The sequence below is a fragment of the Hypanus sabinus genome, chromosome 15 (assembly GCF_030144855.1).
Source record: "Hypanus sabinus isolate sHypSab1 chromosome 15, sHypSab1.hap1, whole genome shotgun sequence".
In the NCBI taxonomy this organism is placed as follows: domain Eukaryota; kingdom Metazoa; phylum Chordata; class Chondrichthyes; order Myliobatiformes; family Dasyatidae; genus Hypanus; species Hypanus sabinus.
Window position 1 is genome coordinate 14,548,976 of NC_082720.1, and position 21,369 is coordinate 14,570,344.

General features: G+C 39.7%; 1 protein-coding gene across 1 annotated transcript in view; it reads right to left on the reverse strand.

The window, feature by feature from the left end:
* Positions 1-21,369, reverse strand: part of LOC132405310 (janus kinase and microtubule-interacting protein 2-like) — a 110,585-nt gene that overhangs the window by 53,740 nt on the left and 35,476 nt on the right. The window contains exons 8-12 of the mRNA XM_059990020.1: positions 16,844-16,984; positions 15,436-15,492; positions 13,900-14,019; positions 4,843-4,971; positions 1,795-1,878 (exon numbers count right to left, since the gene is read on the reverse strand). Of these exons, the coding sequence (XP_059846003.1) occupies positions 1,795-1,878; positions 4,843-4,971; positions 13,900-14,019; positions 15,436-15,492; positions 16,844-16,984 (531 nt within the window). The remainder of the gene's footprint in view (positions 1-1,794; positions 1,879-4,842; positions 4,972-13,899; positions 14,020-15,435; positions 15,493-16,843; positions 16,985-21,369) is intronic.

Genomic DNA, 21,369 nt, shown 5'->3' on the forward strand with positions numbered 1-21,369 from the left:
ACTATTCAAAGACTTTCACAAGGTCTCTTCAGAAATTATGTAAAATTAGGGCTCACAGTGTTGCTTTGATGCAGTACTGAATGATACTCTCAGACTCCATCACAGAAATAAAATACAAAGCTAAGCCTAAGAGCAAATCTCTTAACCTGGTGCATAGAATCCAATCACTTGGAAAATAAGCCAATAATTCTAATGGTAACTGATAGCTCTAGAATCAATATTAAAATAAAGGGTTCAGTTCACCCGTAGTAATTATCAGTGATAGCTGCTGCATCTATAACCTATTTTGGATAAAAATTGATCCACTGAATGACAGTAATAGAATGAAATTCAATGTAAGATGGCTGCCTCTCCCTAAAGTCTAATACGCCCCTCTTTAGCACACAGCAGAAGTTGGAAATTGAAGCAGCTTACTTTAACGAATTGGGATACATTTCTCATGGTATCAGCACAAAGAACTGTACTTATTGTACAATTGAAACTGATGAATTACTGGCTAAGGAAACTGTTCTTAACAGGTGATTGGATTATTTAGATTAGTGCCCTATATCATTGTCCTCAGAGACAAGACAGGCAACGGCCTTCCAATAAAGAGGCAGATAATAGAACACTCAGGACTTCAGCCCTTACCAGCTCATCGTTAACAGCAGAACTCAGTGTGAAGTGTGGAGCTGAGCTGCACACACCAAGGTCATAGATACCCAACTTACCTCAACAATGCATGTCATTACAAGACTTTTCAACTAAACCATTCACCATGACTCCAGTTCTGACCCACACTTACCCCCCTCAATTTAGTAGGCAGAGTGCAACAAATAAGCTGCTCAAGACAATAACCCTGCCACTCTTTAAGGACCTTTTCCTCATTAGCTTCACGATTTACCTCAACAAACCCTGAGTTGAGGCTACCACACTGGGAGAATAAAGGAAGCTCCACGGCCTGAAAACTGGCATTTGGCAGAAGTCATTACCTGCTTCCTCGACACAGACACTGGTGATTACTGTACTTGCTTGGATTTAGGCCACCACCTCATTAGTTAGTGACCTGCTACTAACTTCTTGCAGCGTGGGCAGGGCTCTGAACAGCTAACCAGAACCAATGCATTCTCTGAGATTAGCTGTGGCACAGACCAAACTTGGCATGTAGACATCTGGCTCTGCCCATTACAACTGATCACGGAGAATACTTCTACATAGGAGACCAGCAGTTTCTGAGATACTCAAACCACCAAAAATCATTGCACAGTCAAAGTCACTTAGGTCAGATTTCTTCCCCACTCTGTTGGTCTGAATAACAATTGAACCTCTTGTCCACGTCTGAGTACTTTTATGCATTGAGTTGCAACCGCATGTTTGGCGGATTGGATATTTGCATTGATGAAGTGTACAGGTGTAACGAATAAATGGCCACTGCGTCTATGTTGTACAATGGGATAATTCAGATCAAGGAAATACTATTAAGTACTTTCACTGAAAACTGATGCAGGGTTAGATAAGGACAGCAACGAAACATTCAATACATGTGAGTATTCTAATGCCCTTGTTACCTGTAGAAAGATGTCAGATAGTGTACATAAGGAACAATCATTTATATATTAATAATAAACCTGACCAGACAACAATTTCTGCATGAACACCATTTTGACTTATCTTTTTTAAGTATAAACTGTAGACAGAGTTGCAGTGAAGCAACAGTCTAGGATTAATGATAGGTACATGATCCAGAGGCAGTCAGAATTTTGAGAACGGATGCCCTTGGTTACAATCAATATTTGGACAAGTGTTTTATCTTACCTGTCCTTTCTGAGCCAAGGCTTTTTCGAGGTCATCAATTTTAGCTTTATACCTGAGGACTTCTGTTTGTAATTGCTCATGAGCCTAATCAAATTGGGAAAATGTCATTAATGGGAGAATCACATGCATCAGAACAATACAGAGTAAATAACAACTGATGGCTATTAATTTTAATAAAAGCATGTAACTATAATATTTAAAACTTTTTATCACCAGTAATTACAATAAAAAAGCTTTTCATCAATAGCTTATATACGTATCCAAAGCCCAGGACTGTACAATTAAAAGTACATAAAATACATTAATGGAAAGAGTTAAAGTTCATGTTCTGAAATCAAAAGCAACGGTGCAAGAGTTACACAAAATGCTGGTGGAACACAGCAGGTCAGGCAGCATCTATAGGGAGAAGCGCTGTCGACGTTTCCAGCCGAGAAGGGTCTCCGCCTGAAACGTTGACAGTGCTTCTCCTTATAGATGCTGCCTGGCCTGCTGTGTTCCACCAGCATTTTGTGTGTGTTGTTGTTTGAATTTCCAGCATCTACAGATTTCCTCGTGTTTGTTCTAAAAAAAGTGCAAGAGATATCTTGGTACAGAACAGATTATCATGTTGATAATCACAACAGATTATAATAAATACTGCATTATGATGGTGGCCAATTCAAACCAAAGCACTTCCTACACAATGAAAAATTCTGAGATTCAGTGTCTCTTGCAATCCAGATAAGGAAGATATTCACTTTTAAATGTATAATAGAGCTCTTTAGTAAATGCAATATATTAATACATGACATTAATGCTGATAATGCTTACTAAAAGATTCATTCTGAACCTCCCCACTGCTCTTCCAATCTGGCCTTGGGTACTTCAAAACTGGCTGTAGCTTATTAGGACACCATGTAACAGCAAAATTGCAGTATAAAATATCCCAAGCCAAGTACTTCAGTCTTGCAGGACAGCATTCTTTCACTACCTCTAGGTTTTGAGCTGGGACCCTAGAATGGAGTGTGAAACCAAACTTGCAAATTCAAAGCAAAGGCGCAGCCCACTGAGCCATCTATCCTTAGGTGAAGCTTCCACAAGTCAGGTACATCATGTCCAGGTGCACACTAAAGCTCCCTCACCTGTACTCTGACACATCTCTATTTCCCAAATGAACTGTCCCATGATCTCTGTGAAGGGGGCTCTGTCTGTCTGGGGTGCAAACGACCCTGCCATCACATTGGACTTTCGCACAACACTCTGACATGTTGGAATGACGATAAGACCATAAGACAATGGAGCAGAATTAGACAACTCTTCCTATCGAGTCCACTCTGCCATTCCATTCTGGCTGATCCATTATTCCTCTCAACCCCATTCTCCTGCCTTCTCCTTTTGACAACCTGACTAATCAACAACCTATCAACCTCTGCTTTAAATATACTCACTGACTTGGCCCCGACTGCCATCCATTGCGATGAATTCAACAGATTCACCACCCTCTAGCTAAAGAACTTATTTCTCATGTCTATTCTAAATTGATGACTCTCTGTTCTGAGGCTGTGTCCTTGGTTATGGACTCACCCACTGTAGGAAACATTCTCTCCACACTCACTCTATCTAGTCCTTCCAATATTCGATAGATTTCAATGACAAATCCCCCTCATTTGTCTAAACTCCTGCGAGTACAGGCCTGGAGCTATCAAACACTCCTTGTATATATTAAACTTTTCATTTCTGGAATAATACTTATAAATCTCCTATGGAACATCTCCAATACCAGCACATTTCTTCATAGATAAAGGGCCCAAAACTGCTCACAATCTTCCAAGTGTGGTTTGACCAATGCTTATGAAGTCTCAACAGTACATCCTTACTCTTATATTCCAGTCATCCCAAGATGAATGTTAACTTTGCATTTGCTTTCCTTACCACCAACTCAACCTGAAAGTCAGCCTATAGGAATCCTGCATGAGTACTCTCAAGTCCCATTGCACTTTCGATTTTTGAATTTTTCCCCCATTTAGAAAAAAGTCTGTGTTATTCTTTCTACCAAAGTGTACGACCATATACTTCCCTATACTATACTCCATCTGATATTTCTTTGCCCATTCTCCCAATTGGTCCAAGCCCTACTGCAGACCTGCTTCCTTGACACTACCTGCCCCTTCACTTATCTTTGTATCATTTGTAGACTTGTGCACAAAGCCATTAATTATGTCACCCAAACAACAAGAAAATAAGCGGTCCCGATACCTTTGCAGAACATCACTATTCAACGGATTTCAACACAAATAAGCCCCCTTAATTTTGATTCTTGCCTACTGCTAGTCAGCCAATATTCTATCCGAGCAAGGATCTTTCTTGTAGTAGCATGGGCTCTTGTTAAGCAGCCTCATGTGCAGCACCTTGTCAAGGCCTTCTGAAATTCCAAGTGAACAACATCCACTTCCTGTCCTTCATCTATCCTGCCTGTTATTTTCTCACAGAGTCTAACAGATTTGTCAGGCAATATTTTCCCTTGGGGAAACCATGCTGGCTTTAGACTGTTTTATCATGCTCCTCCAAGTACGCCAAAACTTCATCCTTCATAATGGACTCCAACATCTCCCAACCACTGAAGTCAGGCTAACTGGCCTAAAACTCCTTTCTTCTACCTAGCTCCCTTCTTGAAGAGTGGAATGACATTTGTAATTTTCCAGACCACCGGAACCATTCCAGAATCTAGTGATCTTGAAAAATCATTATTAATGCCTCCACAATCTCTTTGGCTATCTCGTTCAGAACCCTGGAGTGTAGTCCATCGGGTCCAGGTGACTTTTCTACCATCAGATTTTTCAGCATCCCTAGCATTTTCTTCTTAGTAATAGCGAATACACTCACTTCTGCCCCCCGACACTCTTGAATTTCTGGCATACTGTTAGTGTCTTCCACAGTGCAGACTGACACCAAAATGATCCTGAGCTGAAAGTCAGTACTTAACATCCAATGTTCGTTTTCAAACTACTCTATTCCCAACTCACCATTTTGACTTTTTCTCATCGTTTTAACAAATTATTTATCAATCACCTTTGCTTCCCGTTCCGCATCCAGGATTCCTCCAGTCTGCTCCTGGAGTAATGCATAAGCCCTTTGGAGTGCTTGGTATTCCCTTGTTAATTGTCGGAAGCGAAGCTCAGATTCTTCAGCTGCCAGACTCTTATGGGGAATAAAAAGTGAGTTAGCCTCTTAGATACAATGCCCTTAAATCTTCACATATTAAAATAATCTGTCAACAAGCCAAGCATTATGCTGCTACAGAGGGCAGCTTTAGAAGAACATCAATCCTTCTACTTGTCCAACTGGTTCAAGGTTTTGCAGCCTTTATGCATGAAGAGCAGTGACTGAGGATAGATGAGTAAAGTAGGCGCAATAGGAAGCCTTTCAGTACAAGGAGTGAAAAGGAATGGTAATAGAGAACAGTACAGAACTGTGGACTGTGCAGTGGTGCAATAAATTGAGCTGCTATCTCTCAGCTGTAAGAATTTGTGTTTAACCCTGACTTTAGGCGCTGTCCACGTGGAAGTTGCATACTCTTTTGAGTGTTTACTGAAAGTAGTATTAAGGAAAGAAACATTACCAACACCACTTAACTTATTTTAAGGATTTTGTCTCAAGTTGCACATCTACCCACACTTAGAACTTTCCACAGGTTTGCTCACCCCTTCCTGGTGGGGGTGGGGTGGTCACTGACCCTACACCAGCTCTGCCTGCAGCCCCACTCCTCAGCGATTCAATGGGGAGACTAATGATAGAGTGGACAGACGCCTGACTCAACCCAGTGCAGTTCAGTCCTGAAAAGGCTCTTCCCCACCCCCCCCCCCCCAAAGCTGATTAATTCTGCACCGGAATGTTGCGCGTAAGAATTATATCACCAGCAGCTGAAGCTGAAGACATTCAATTTAATCAAGGAAATAATATTTTCAATGTTTTATCCCTCTGATGTTTCACCATACCCAAATATTTAAGGAGTAGAATTCCTCTTGCAGTTTGTACCTTTAAATACTTAGGCAGCTACAATGCACTGGATTATTTTACCACCTTAAGTACAGCCTGCATCTGTTTGTTTTTGAATATTGATTGATTGGTTGTCCAACATATCCGTCGGGCAGAGATTAGTAATGCTTGACATCTCTCCTCCAGGTTGTTGCGAGCGACCGTCACCAAGGCTTACTATCCATTCCCGCCTTGCATAAAAGCTCAGCATGTGCAATGTCAGCTTTCATGCAGTCTTTGAACCTCCTTTGGGGCCTGCCTTGATTCCTCTTGCCCAGTGAAAGCTCACCATATAGTACCTGCATGGGTATTCAGGAATGCTTCATATGTATGACCTGCCTCATCACACTGAAGCAGTGCTTTTACAATCATGGCCTCAACCCTCATGGTCCCTGTCCTGTTGAGGACCTCTAGGTTTGTGACTAGGTCCTGCCTAGGTATGCTAAAGATCGACCTCAGACTATGCATATGGAATCCTTCTAGCACTTTATATTACAACTTTTACAACAGGGGAATTTGGGGGCAGGAGTGATCCATTAGGCCTTTAAAGCCTGCCCCACTGCTGATGCTGGCTTCGACTCTTCTCTCTACGGATAGTGAATGATCAACTGTGTGGTTTCATTCTACACCTACCCAGGTGTTAAAAGAATAACTTTGAAAGACCTCTCTAAGTTATTCACTTAAAACACCTGTCTTTACATTTTGTCGATGTAGATATCTTGTTAAAAGATAAGAACATATGGACAGAATAATAAAACAGGCAGTTGGAATGTAAGGATATTGATGCACCATCAATAACTCTCGGAGACGGGAGGCGAATGATAGGCATTTGTTAGCAGCAAAAGTGACCACAACGTCTTGGAAACTGAGGGGGGAGCAGTGCCTCCAATCGCCTTTATCCAGGGGTCTGTGGGAGGAGCCACAGGAGCAGCCAGCAGAGGGGCCTGTCCAGACAGGTATACACATAGTTTACCACAGATTTACATCTGAAATACCTAGACAAAGGCTGTTATAAGATTTATGCCAGGTGTATCTGTCTGCACCACTTTGAAAACTACTGTACAGCAGGTGAGCAGTTTCTCTTTCTGTTCTCACAACATGCTACTTCCCAGAAGCCAGTCCTCTATAGAAACCCACACTGGGAAATGCAGTTTCGGCCCTGGAAGTTTTTCTTTATTTAATTAAATTTTCTGGCTGATGGTTTTTATTACTATCATCATTGTCTCAGAGTGAGATACTGAAACAGTAGAAACAATGCCGCAAGCACCACTTGGATTGCACATGAGAAACTGAGCAGCTACGGACAATTTACTCGTAAAATACTCGTCTTCATTTGGACATTCAATAGGATGAGTGCAATGCTGATTTACCAAGGTGAAATCTTGCCTCCAAGAATGAACTGTAAGAAAAAAAAAATCACACAACCTCATAATATATGGTTCAGAAGTTAGAAAGGTAAGGGCTTGTATGAAATTAGTAAATGCAGGTGCGCTTCTGTTAAGTTGATGAGCAGAATTCAATGATGCTGGGGACTTGGAATTAAATAAAAACTTTGTGCTGGTGTTATCAATAGATCAGATACCATCTTTGGAGAGAGCTCCAGGGTTAACACTTCAGGTAAGTGACCTTGATGAAAATACAGTGATCAGAAATGTTGACTCTTTTTCTCTCTTGTCCTGCTGAATATTCCCAGCATTTTTCTTTCTATTTTATGCTTGAAATATTAAATGGTTTGCTCCTATTCCTAACTTTTATTATTGGTATTAGACTGTAGGTAACAATTGCAATGCATGAACTGTGTAAGGATTTTCAGCAAATGTCACTTTGCCTATATTTAGGAGGGGTTCAGTATCTCATGAAATTCCTGCTGGAAAAATATGAAGAACAAATGCTTTCTGAAAATCCCACACATATCTTCATAGGACAACCTGCAGACAGTTGGATTCAGGTTCACAATATGCCTACGATGGTTTAATTTATTGTGCGCTGCCAAATCTAAGAACATCTAAGTTCTTCAGTTACATGCAGATTTATTTATAGATTAAATTTCAAGAGTGAGTTATTTGGCAAGATAAACTGCTTTGAATCTCATGACTGCATTCTGTTGTCAGATTTCGGGTTCAGAATTTATTCCCATAAAACTGTACAAAATCTCCCACTGGATAATAGCTCATTATTTCAGTTGTTGTTAACTATGAGACAACAAAATGTGATTTCTCACAGCCTTATTGTAATACTTTTGTAACATCAGTTGTAAAATGAATAACCGGTAAAAGAGAGTATTGCAAGTAGAAGCATTTTATGCTAAATCTTAAAAACATTTATTCTTCTGTGTAATGCTGGAAAAACTACTAGAAATCCCTATTTTCCCCTCAAATTGGGGGGCTTGATAAAACATTTCAGAAACTATTTTAGAGTCACCACCTACATGGGTCTGGATTCACATGTAGGCCAGCTCAGGCCAGGTACAGAGCGCGGATTTCTTTCCCTGAAAGTATTCAGTGATTTTGGTCTATTTTCATGATAATCTAATAGAATTCCAGACTATTAACTGATATAAAACTTTACAGCTGCTGTGGTGGTATATGATCTGTGTGGATTTTTGCAGCAGTTTTCTGATTTTCCAAAATTTAACAGCCACAGAATTGAGAGAACAAATGGGCACTTAGGCTAATCTAATAACAGATAAATGATGGTGTTGCTTTTAAGCAATCACTTAAAATTTGTTATTTTGGAAATCAAGTTCACAATTTTAAACCTAATCTCTGTAAACGTGTATGTTTGCACAATAAAAATTGTAGAAGGAAGAACTGTGAAACCTGTGGCAGGTCAAGAACTGTTATATCGATTAGGATGATAGGAGGTTGAATATTGGAAAGTTATTCAAGATGGACCAAACACTATTTGTCAATGAAGAACTGTGAGAAAGAAGTTAAGGAGCTCATGTACTTAAGTTATTAAAATGTTATGCACTAGGACCGCAAATGATCATGAAATCCATTGAAACACTAGCTTGTAAATCTAAAACAGAGATTCGCAACCTAGGGTCCATGGACCCTTTGGTTAATGGTTGGACTCCATGGCATAAAGAAAGGTTGGGAACTCTTGATCTAAAGGATGAGAATATAAAGGGGTAAAAGTTATGCTGTAGCCCACAAAGCCCCATCAGACAGCTACTGGAGCAATACTCACAGTCCACAACACCTTCTGCAAGATATATTGGTCTCGGAAGAAAAAGAAAGTAGTACAAGTTCAGTAAGAAATCACGTCTTTAGTTCCCTGAATTTCTAAAGTTTTGAGGTGTAAAGGTTTTCAAAACAAGGCACAGTGGTGTAGTGGCTAGCACAACATTTGACAGTACCAGTAACCTGGGTTCAATTCCCCCTGCTGCCTGTAAGGAGTTTGTATGTTTACTCCATCACCATTTGAGTGTCCTCTGGGTACTCCCATTTCCTCCACAAGTCCAAAGAGGTACCAGTTGGTAGGTTAGTTGATCATTGTAAACTGTGCCATGATTAGGCTAGGGTTAAAATACAGGGTTGCTGTGCTGGGTGACTTGAATGTCTTATTCTGCACTAAATAAATAAATAAAGTGAACTGATCCTGCGCATTTCTTTGGTTATGGGAGAGTTTAAGGCAGGGGGAATAATGTAGCAATTGGATTATGCCTTTCTGAAAGTAAGTGTTTACTCCAGAGAAAAGATTGTTTAGTTTAGATCTGAAACTACCTATTAGTGGTGAACTACATATACCAGTCTGGACGTGCCCCTCTGCTGACTGCTCCTGTGGCTCCTCCCACAGACCCCTGTATAAAGGCAGTTGGAGGCACTGCTCCTCCCTCAGTCTCCAGGATGTTGTGTGGTGGTCTCTTGCAGCTAATAAAAGCCTATCATTTGCCTCCCGTCTCCGAGAGTTATTGATGGTGCATCAATTAGTCAAATGTATTAAGGTATATAGGCAAAATACAGGGCACAAATAACTCGTCTTTTAACTGAAAGGTAAAACAAGGAAGGAGGTACAGAAGACTGATGACCCACACTCAACAACTCAGGAACAGCTTCTTCCCCTCTTCCACCAGATTTCTGAATGGACATTGAAGCCTTGAACACTACCTTACTACTTTTATGCACTACTTAGCTAATTTAACTAAATATATACACACTTCTCCCTGTAATTTACATTTTATTAAAATGTAGTGCATTGTACTGCTGCCACATACCAACAAATTTCATGACATATGTCAGTGATATTAATCCTAATTCCAATACTGAGGCAGAGCAACTGAATGGCTTCCCCCTGATCTTTTCTTTCTAGAACAAGGTGTTGGTAGTCAGTAATGTGTAGAACATTTGAGCAGTTGATGAAGGCAAATTGATTGTGTCAAGTATGTTGCTAGATGTGGCCTAGGGTCACTGACTCTGCCTGACCTTATATGTGAACACAGATACCAAAGCAATGTTTGTCAGTGATAAGGAGTGCGGATGATAATGGAAGATACAGATATGAATGTTCAACTGAGCCTGCTCAGCAAATGGAAGGGGATTAACTGTATGTTAAAGCAGGTAGCAGAAGAGGGAAAATCAAAACTGGTTCAAGTACTCAATCCAGAAGCCCAAGTTTATGGTAGCTGCATCAGTAAAAACATTGGCATTGACTGGTGTTTCTCTGTGAGGATGGCAGCAATTTCAGCTGTGCATATGTTCCTACAGAAATCCTAAAACTGCTCTTAGTTCAGCCTTGCTCCACAGACTACACTGCGCAACCTTCTCCAGTGGAACTGAGGGACGTTCACAACGTGACTAAAGGAGTGAGGATACTGCGTTCAGTATTTTTGGGCATAACTCAAGAGTACTATTACTAAGAAGTATGGGAGATTTTACTTTGCCCTGTTTCTTAACTTTTCTCTCACCATTGGCTATGCGGACACAGTTGTAGTTCCTGAGTACGTAGTTTATTTAGAATGAAGTTTATATTTCATCATTTTTTTGTAGTTCATTGCTCCATTGAGACTAAATATTCTGCAAAATTTGGCTCAGCCCAAGAGAATCTGGTCAGATTTGATTCGGAAGAGATCTTTATTATCTCTGTGTAAATGTTCCATTCAGAACCCCATAATTTGTTCGCTCTTGGTTTGGGACATGTCCTCACTCGAGATGATTAACAAGTTCCAGCTTGCTGCTGCACAGGCTCATACTGTAACCACCAGAATGACAAGATGATCTCCTGACCTCAGAATCTACTTTGTTATGGCCATGCACCTTAATGTCCACCTATGTGGCACTTTCTCGATAAATGTAACAGTTTATTTTACATTCTGTTATTGTTTTACCTTGCATTACTTCAATGCACTGAAATGATAACTATGGACAACATGCAAAACAAAGATTTTCCATTGTCCTGACAAAAGGCTCGGCCCGAAACGTCGACAGCGCTTCTCCTTATAGATGCTGCCTGGCCTGCTGTGTTCCACCAGCATTTTGTGTGTGTTGTTTGAATTTCCAGCATCTGCATATTTCCTCGTGTTTTTCCATTGTACCTCAGTACATGTGACAATTATAGCAAACTATTTCACCTAACCAACCACAGCTGATTGACATGCTTGGGCATTCTGGAGGGCAAAAATTAGTCGGCTAATTGCAGTAGAACAGGAGTCATGCTTCAGAAACTTTGGTAAGGACAATGATATTAAAGATTAATAGAGTATCTATTGATTTTTTAAACAACATTCAGCTTGGAACATGGTGATGTTTACTACAAACAATTTGTTAATTTGCAATGTTAGAAAATGCTTTTGAATTTTGAAAATGCTTTGGTACCATTTGACATTTTACTCTATGGATAACTGGGTTCAACAATATAACTGCTGCACTATGTACGAAGGTTTGATTTATAGCTGATTGATGTGGGAGAGAATGGAAAGAAAACAGGCTGGGTTGCGGTGGTGATCCATTAGTCTCGCTACATAACTCAAAATGACGACAGTTATTATCTTTTGTTCTCGACATAAGCAGGGCTGTTTTATAATTTATAACATGGTTTGACCCACACTGAGTCACTTCAAACAACTGAGCTATTTTCTGTTCCAGTTTGAAAATGTGAGTGTCACTAGATGGGTCAACACTCACTGCCCACCTTCAGTATCCATTGGACCGAATGCTTTTCTGACAGGAGGTAATTGTTATCACTTAAAAGCCGGACAGTAAGGATGGGAGATTTACTCCCCCTAAAGGAAATTAGTGAACTCAATTGGATTTTTACAACCAACTATTATTTTCATGGATAGCATAACCGAAGCTAGCTTCTCATTGCGGGAGATTTTACTGGAATTCTAAATCACACGCATTGCCCTGCAGGTCCTCAGTTCACGTCCATGGATCATTGGTCAGGCCCCCTGAATTGCTTTTGAAGTCATTTTATCAATGTGCTGTCATACTCAGTGAGTTCTGAATAGTGAATTCAGTTTCAAAGGATTTGGATCTGAATCAGAAATTTATCTTCATTCGCATGCCAAATGGCATCCTATGGAAAACACTGAACAATAACTGATAATTATGTTGAGGAAATTAGCTGTGGTTTTGTAAACTAAGTATCTGATAAAATAGTTCAGACTCTGGGAGCAAAGTTTCATGGCATGTTATTAATTTGTTAAACCTTAGTTCAGATTGTTACATGCAACCTGGTAAATACAGCCCCATGTCACTTGAATCTCAGAATCTGCAAGATCTACAAGTTTCAGAAGAACCATATTTTAAATGTTAAATTAGTAACTTTTATGTGATGTACAACTTTAAAGGCTCCTTTAATAAGTTTACATTGTGGACAACAAGATTTCAAAAGGAATTACCGCCTCAAAATAATTCCAGGATAGGTTGTGTTATCTGTAAATTTGCAATTCAAGGATATTATCTTCATTATCATACACATTGTTAGGGATACATTCACTACAAGAATGATGCTCATTGTTATTAAGCAAGGCATGGAACGATTATCACATTAGATATATTAGTTGTTCCTGATCAAGAAATTGTATCAGGGTCACTAACATCACAACTACTGGAGAATGTAGCTCGAGTTAATTAAATGTGTTTGGAATAAAAAGTTAATAATCACATCACTATCACATTGTCTTGAAAATCCAAAGTGTTTGATAGAAGTGTCTTTTCAGGCAGCAGTATTTTGTGCTAACGCCTCTCAATTCCAGGGATCTGGATTTGAACCTGACTACAGTAGCAATCTCTATAGAGTTTGCATATTCATACTACTTCCACAAGTGATTTTCAATGGGCATTCTTTTACGCATTTTTGCAAGTAAAATATTATACCCTAAACAACCATCAGTCATTTACAGTTATTGAAGTAAACATGTATTGAAATAAATGTATTGGGGCGGTATGATAGTGTAGTGGTTAGCACAACACTTTACAATACAGGTAATCCGGGTTCAATTCCCGATACTGCCTGAAAGGAGTTTGTACATTCTCCCCGTGACTGCGTGGGTTTCCTCCAAATGCTCTGGTTTCCTCCCACAGTCCAAAGATTAACCAGTTGTAGGTTAATTGTTCATTGTAAATGGTCCCATGATTAAATGGTTAAGTTAGTGGGTCGCTGTGTGACATGGCTCGGAAGACCGCAAAAAGGCCTACTCCATGCTGTGTCTCAATGAATAAAAAAAATCTTTCCCTGAATAACAAGCAAAAATAACAGTTACCCTTTCACAATCTCAATGACTTAGTAAGTCAATAAATGTAATATATTCCCAAAAAGAACATTTCTGATCACACCAGGAGAATTTTTTTTCCCATTTTGCACAGTTACTAGTTTATCATTCCAAAGTATCAATGTATGATTCTTAGCATCCTTCAGTTTATCAGAATAAGTAATCATCCATAACATTTAGCTATGTATATCACCTGTAAAGATACAAAGCATCAGAAGCTCTGGTATTTGGGAATTTGCTTTCAAAGACACTAGGCTTTACTTTCCAGTAAACTCTTGCCATTGCATTACATGCACAAACAAAATATGAACATAGAACATACAGTCCTACTCCTGAAAATAAATACTTTTGTTGAGTCTAGTCATCTTACTCACTTCATTCAGATCATCTTCTGGTGTTGCTGGTGTCCTGTCTGTTCTGTAGGAGGCCAAGGAAGATGTTTCTGAATCCATCGATTCTTCATCAAACCCAAAACAGGTTTCTACCACGTGTCTCTGTGAGGGGAGGTGTAGAGGGGAAAAATTGTGAATACCCACTCCTTAAAATGGATATACATGCAAGATAAAATCAAGTAGAATGATTTATGTCTGTGTATGATCAGGTCTTCTGCCTCCAGAGATGGTGCTGAAATGCTTCACTTCAGTTACACACTTGAATGGACTTAGTGTAGACCTAAAAAGGCACTTGTAACTTTGCAAACCAAAGGAACTGAAACATGAAAATTAAAATCAAAAAGGAATTGCAGATGCTAGAATTCTGAAATGAAAAGAAACAGAGAAACGTTGAAAGCTCTGCAGATTGGGCAGCTTCTACTGAATAGAAGCATGAGGCTCCTTCCAGGACACTTTTCACAAGTGAATGTTTTCCTTTCAGGGGTTTGCAACCTGGGGTCCACAGACCCATTGCTTAATGGGATTGCTCTATGCCAGAAAAAAGGTTAGGAACCCTTGGTTTAGATGCTAAATTCTCCTATTGCTACTTAAATCCACTCAAGTCTTGGTGAAGATTCAGATTGGAAACTATCTCTCTCTCTTTCATCCATAAGAAAATTAAAATGGCTGGATATAATCGGGGACAATATTATGACAAATCCAGGTTAGAGTGAGAGCAGTGTTTGCTCTGCAGAAGACAGGCTCTGTTGTGGTTATCTACAGATTACTGCAGAGCTGAATGGCTCAAGTTTGGTCTCTAACTTCGTGGCTGCACCTTCTAATCTTATATGTGCTACATGTGCTTTGTGCTGTATGTGACTGTTGGCACTGTATTTTGTACCTTGGCCCTGGAGTAATGCTGTCTCATTTGACTGTATTCAGGGGTATTCATTTATTGTTGAATGACAATTAAACTTGAATTCAACTGAATATTTGGTAACAGCAGGGGCCCATTATGGAACTCAACTACCAGGTGTCATAATATAAAAATATTACATATTTGGAAATGAATAACCTTCATAAGCCACAAAAGCATGGTATTACTTTAACCTGACAATATTTCACCAAATTATTTTCCTTACTACTCTAATATTGGAGAGACCTTGCATAGAAACTTATGGCCGTGCAAATATATTGCTGATGTTATCAACATTCCTCGATGTGTTTGTTATACTAAAGAGAAACAGTGTAAAACTTCAGTTTAAAGGCCCTAGTGATCTCAATCATTAACTCTATTTCACCTTCCATAGTTCCTGCTGTTTGCAGATTCTTTCAAGATTAGTACACATTTCCGGCATTGGCATTTTATATATCCAAACTGAAACAAGTTGCATTGTAATGAGTTAATGCATGCAAGAAATAAATTTATACATTTTTTTGGAAGAGTTGCATCATCATAATACTGAATATAGTGATGAGATTTTGGAAGATAAAATGGGATAAAAATCATCCATCACGGTCCCAAACAATACCATTTACCTTGATATGCTTTGTATTTCGCTTGTGCCTTTTGCGACGAATCAGTCTCTCACGGTCCTAACAAAAAAACGACAAGATGATCAAACAGGGCTACAATTGGACCCACTGAACTGACAGCAGCTTTGGCACGTGGCCAAGTGTTGGACTAGCGATCTGAAGGTTGTGAGTTCGAGCCTCAGCTGAGGCAGCATATTGTGTCCTTGAGTAAGGCACTTAACTACACATTGCTCCAGTCCACTCAGCTGAAAATGGGTACTGGCAAAAATTAACCTCGCAATAGACTGGCATCCTATCCGGCGGTGGTGGGGGGTGGAAGTCTCGTACTCTCAGTTGCTTCAGACCATGGAAACTGGCATAAGCACCAGCCTGATGAGCCTACAAGCCTCAGGACAGACATTAACTTTTAACAATTAAGTAAATAGAGTTTCATTTGAAAGGAGTTAGTCCCATTTGAACAATTCATTTGTCATACATCAAGTTGTATATAGAATTCATTGCTATGTTGAAAGAGAAAGACCTTCAATACAAGGCAAAAATGACCTCTGAGCTAATATGTGCCATTCCTAACTGCCCTGGGGGCTTGCTAACTCTGCATAAAGTACATCTGAGGGTGGAAACCTCATTACTTTCCTCAGAATTTTAGACAGATGGATTTTGGAAAGACTTCTGAAATCTGAGCACTTTTAGTACCCTTCCTAACCACTCTGCACTATTGGTTCTCATTGGGTCTTTCTAGTTTTGCAGCAAATACTGCAGGTTTGCACTTAACACCTAATGAATAGTACAAGAGATACAGCTGATTCAAAAGCTTACTCATATGTTCTTAAGAAAACTATAAGACAATGCAGAAGAGGTAGGCCATTTGGCCCATTGAATCTGCTTCCACTGTTCAACCATGGCTGACCTTTTCTTAATCCCATTAGAAAATAGAGTACAACAGAGTACTCTAACTTTTTTCCTGCCTCTCCCCTTTAACCATCAAGAATGTAATAATCTCAGCCTTAAATACACCTAGTGACTTGGATTTCAAAGCCCTACTTGGCAGCAAGGTCCACAGATTCACTATATTCTGCTGAAGAAATTCCTTCTCAACTCAGTTCTAAAGGGACATCCTTCATTCTATGGTAGTGTTGTTTTAATCATAAACTCCCCTGCTAATCCAAACATCCTCTCCACACCCACTCTATGCAGGGATTTCAGAACTTTGTGTTTCAATATGATCCATCTTTCTTCAAATCATAATCTCTAATCTCTGCTAGCACTCCCCATCTTTAGCATCTACTATAAGAAAGGCCCCACGGTGATTCTGTATGTTCCTGAGCTTTGGAAATCTGTTGGTATCAGCAGAGTCTCCCCAAGTCCATAATACATAGACTCTGGCAAAGGCATAGAAGCTCCAGGTGCTCACCCTAGTCAAATCATCAATGATGTTCTGCTGTTCAAGAACCTGAAGCTTTAAAAATTCAACTTCTTGTTCCTCATGAGCTTGGTCAAGATCATTCAAGGAGCGCAATTTTTTCAGTGGCAAATGGGAGCCAATCTTCTCTTTCTGTGAAATGAATGAAATACAAAAAAAAAGAATCAGAAGATTAATCAGTAACGTAATCCCTTTGGAAGCAATGATTCTTTTAATTATATGAAATGGTGATGTAGAGCGTAGCCTACCATCAAAAGACAATCACAGATCGCAACTACATTTATTTATTGAGATACAGCACACAGGAGGCCCTTCTGGCACTTTGAGCTGTGCCACTCAGCAATCCCCCATTTCAACCCTGACCTAATCGGGGGCAATTTACAATGACCAATTAACCTACCTACTAGCACTTCTTAGGACTGGGGCGCCTGGAGGAAACCCACGTGGTCACAGGCAGAACGTATAAGCTCCTTACAGGCAGTGGCAGGAATTGAACCCAGGTCGTTGCTGCCATGCCATCTACTTGGACTGCTCCCGAAATGATGATTTAGAAAATTATATCTAAAGAATCAGTGTCTGATATACTGTGTATTTATTTTATAGGCTTTCAGCAGCCCCCCCCCCCCCACTTTCAGCCCCACCCAAAGTTAGTGGGTGAATTTCTAAATATTCTTAAACAGCAATAATTGTTTATTATTAGCTCATCTTATCATATTAGCCAGTTCTTTGAGATCAAACCAAAGTAGCTTCCATTCCTGTTCTGTGGGTTTTGAGGTGACTGATGAAGACAATGAGAAGCCTGAAGATTCTTCTACATGTGAGGTGTTGGACTCCTGTTTACACTGGGCTTCTCTAAATACCTGCACATGGATTTGAGGTTCTCCATTTTGAGTTGTCACAAGTCAGAGATTTCCAACAGTCAGCAAGCATGCTGCGTTTATTTGGAAATACTTTAAAAATATGTTCAAATCTTTTCTTCTGTCTACCTGGTAATCAGAGCTGTGGAGTGTCACATTTGGCAACCTGGTATTGATTAAGCGAATGACGTGGTCTGCCCAGGAGAAGTGAATAAGTGTACCCAGCACCTCTGTGTTGGTCTGGAAGAAGGCACTGACGTAGTTTCATTTATTCTGCCAGAAGATTTGATAGATTTGGAGAGTTTGTTGATGCAGCTTTGGTGGTAGTTTTCCAGTGCCTTGAGATGTTGCTGTGAATAGTCCGTGCCTTGAATAAGTACATGAGTATCGGCATCGTAACGGCTCAGCAGTCCATCGATCTGATGCCTGGTTTGGTGGTTGATGTTCAAACAGCCCTTTTGTCAGCTGGCCAACACTGACTTTGAAAGTAAGCTTCATTGACGATACCTTTGCTTGAGAGCTGACTCCCAAAATATGGAAAGTGGTCCATACTCTCTATGATCTGAAGGTGAAACTCTGTTACTGGAAACCAGTGCTGACCGGTGGTTGTATGTATTAAATTTGAGGTTACTCCTCTGAGGTTATCTCCCTTCTCTTCCCAGTCCAATCATTATTTATTTGGATTTTCCATTTCAATATGAATTAATCACATTACACTCTGAGACCATCTCTTGGCTGAAGTGCTAATTTAAGGTTTTTAAGGTTGAAGTGTTTATATTTCTCTGTTTTTTCCTTGCACATTATCTCAGAGATACACATCCAAGTGACCAAAATTCAATCATCATGATGCCAACTGTACCAAGCGCTGAGCAGGTTGATCTTTTCTTCTCTAACATGTTATAATTTGACTATAAATTCAGCACTTTGACTCCACTGATTGACCTGGTAACTCATTTACTCAGGTTCTGGGAATTGTTACATATTTTAACTCTACTTCCGTGTTAACTTTAAGCAATTCAGCCTATATGTATACAAATTTGCGATCTTTCAGATGATAATAATTAATTTCTGGTAGTTTTTGTATATAATCTTTTAATATTCTGTGTCAATCTTAACATCAATGACCAATAACTCATTACTTTGAAAATGGGTTGCATGCAATAAATCCAAGGTTTTGTGTATTATGCGATTGCATTTCAAGAACAAAATAAAATGGCAAAGAAATTGTGGACATAATTTATATTTGCAATGTCATTAACCTTTCCATGTTTCAGAAATTTTAGTATATGGAGCATTCAGGATTTGCTCAGTGATATATATTTGCATGCATACCCTGATTTGGACCATGGCCATATTCATTTGATATGTTGAGGACTTTGGCCACTCATGTAGAAGTAGGCTTTTGCAGGGAGCTACATGACCTAATTAAACATGGCCACCAAGAACCCATCTCAGACAGATACACTTTAAGATAAATTCTTACCAACCCCACCATCTCCTCCAGTCTCCAACCATGCCACCCTCAAGTTTGCAAGCTTATTCTAGCCGCTCAGCTGATCTAGTATCCAAATTCCTTGTAGCCAACAATTCACATCCACATTTCTTCATGCTCCCCAAAAATCTCCTGATCAAACCCAATATGTCCCCTAATCTACTGACCCTCCAACTGGTCTGCTGTATGGCTGTTCCTCCTGATCTAACACCCAATCACTGCACCAGAAACTGCTGCTGCAATTGCCACACCGCCAAGCTTCTTCATAAATATATCCACTTCTGCTATACAACCCCTTCTCTCTACCCCACTAACTGATCATCCAATCTTCTTCCTCACCAGTCCTTCAACCTGTCTTCATTCACTTGTAGCTCAGCTTCTACCTTCAATCAATCTGTTGGCTGAACCACTCACTCTCCAATCCATCTTTTGACCTAACTTGCAGCAATCTGACACTCAACATTCCCCATCCCCAGCTACCTTCCATGATTCAATGTCCAACAACTGTTCAGTGTGATCTGCAGTCTCAGACATGGCATATTGTGTGCTGCCCATTGATACTGCTTTGCAGGCATTTCTCCCGTTCTAGCTGCACATACTTGGCTCATGTTTCATAATGAAATTAGCATATTGGCTATTGGCTCCATTTCTGTAGTTAATGATGTGCATTAAACAAGTGAGACAGTATGAGTGAAGGAGCAAGACAACATACATGCTGAAAATTTTCCACTTGTGGGGTATTTATGGGAACAGTCATGTCAAACGGTAGGTATAGGTATTTCTGCTCACAGAACAGGTTGTATTTCAGGAAATCTTTACGCTAGAGGGCTGCAGAGGCACTTAAAGAGGAGGTATAGTGGTGCTAGAAAGTTTGTGAACCCTGTAGAATTTCTGTAAAATCTGCATAAATATGACCCAAAATGTGATCAGATCTTCACGCATCCTAAAATTAGACAAAGAGAACTCAATTAAATAAATAACACAGGAAACATTATACTGGTTCATTTATTTATTGAGAAAATTATCCAACATTACGTGTATTTCTTGGGAGAAGTATGTGAACCTTTGCTTTCAATAACTGGTGTGACCCTCTTGTATGGCAATAACTTCAATCAAATGTTTCCAGTAATGGTTGAACAGTCCTACACATCAACTTGGAGAAATTTTAGGCCATTCCTCCTTACAAAACTGCCTCAACTCTGGGATGCAGTTGCTCTTCCTTGCATGAACTGCTTACTTTAGGTTCTTCCACAACACTTCAATAGGATTAAGGTCAGGACTTTGGCTCATCTATTCCAAAGCACAAATTCCCTTCTTTTTAAACCATTTTGTTGTTGATTTATTCTTGTCTTTCAGATCATTGTCTTGTTGCATTATCCAACTTCTATTAAGCATCAGGTGATGGACTGTTGCCCTGCCATTCTCCTGTGCAATGTCTTGATAAAATTTTGAATTCATTGTTTACTTAACGATTGCAAGCTTTCCAGACCCTAAGCCACGATGCTCCTTCCACCATGTTTCACAGTTGGGATGAGTTTTTGGTGTTGGTGTGCAGTACCCTTTATTCTCCAAACATAGCAAGGTGTATTTCTGCCAAGAAGTTCAACTTTCATCTCAACTGTACACAAGACTTTGTTCCAGAACATTCAGGTGATCTTTTGCATACTTGAGACGTGCAACAATGACTTTTTTGGAGAGCAGTAGTTTCCTCCATGCTGCCTTTCCATGAAGACCATTGTTGTTTGGTGCTTTTCTTATAGAGGACACATGAACAAAGACCTTAGCAAGTTCTAGAGATCTCTTGCTGTTACCCTTGGGTTCTTTTTCACCTCCTTCAGCAATGTACATGTTTTTGGTGTGATCTTTTGAAGAATGCTCATTCCTAGGGAGGGTAGTAACAGTATTGAGTTTCCTCCATTTGGAGATGATTTCTCTTACTGGGTCAGGTCTTCAGAAATGCTTTTGTAGCCTTTTCCAGCTTCAGGCATCTCTACGATTCTTCTTCTAAGGTCCTCTGGAAGTTGTTTTAATCAAGGCATGGTGAACATAAACAGATAATTCTTGAGAAGAGCACACTCTGCCAGTAACCTGACTTTGTCGTTTTTAAAATATATACACGGCAGGGCACCTCTACAACCCACACCTTCAATCTCATCTCATTGATTGGA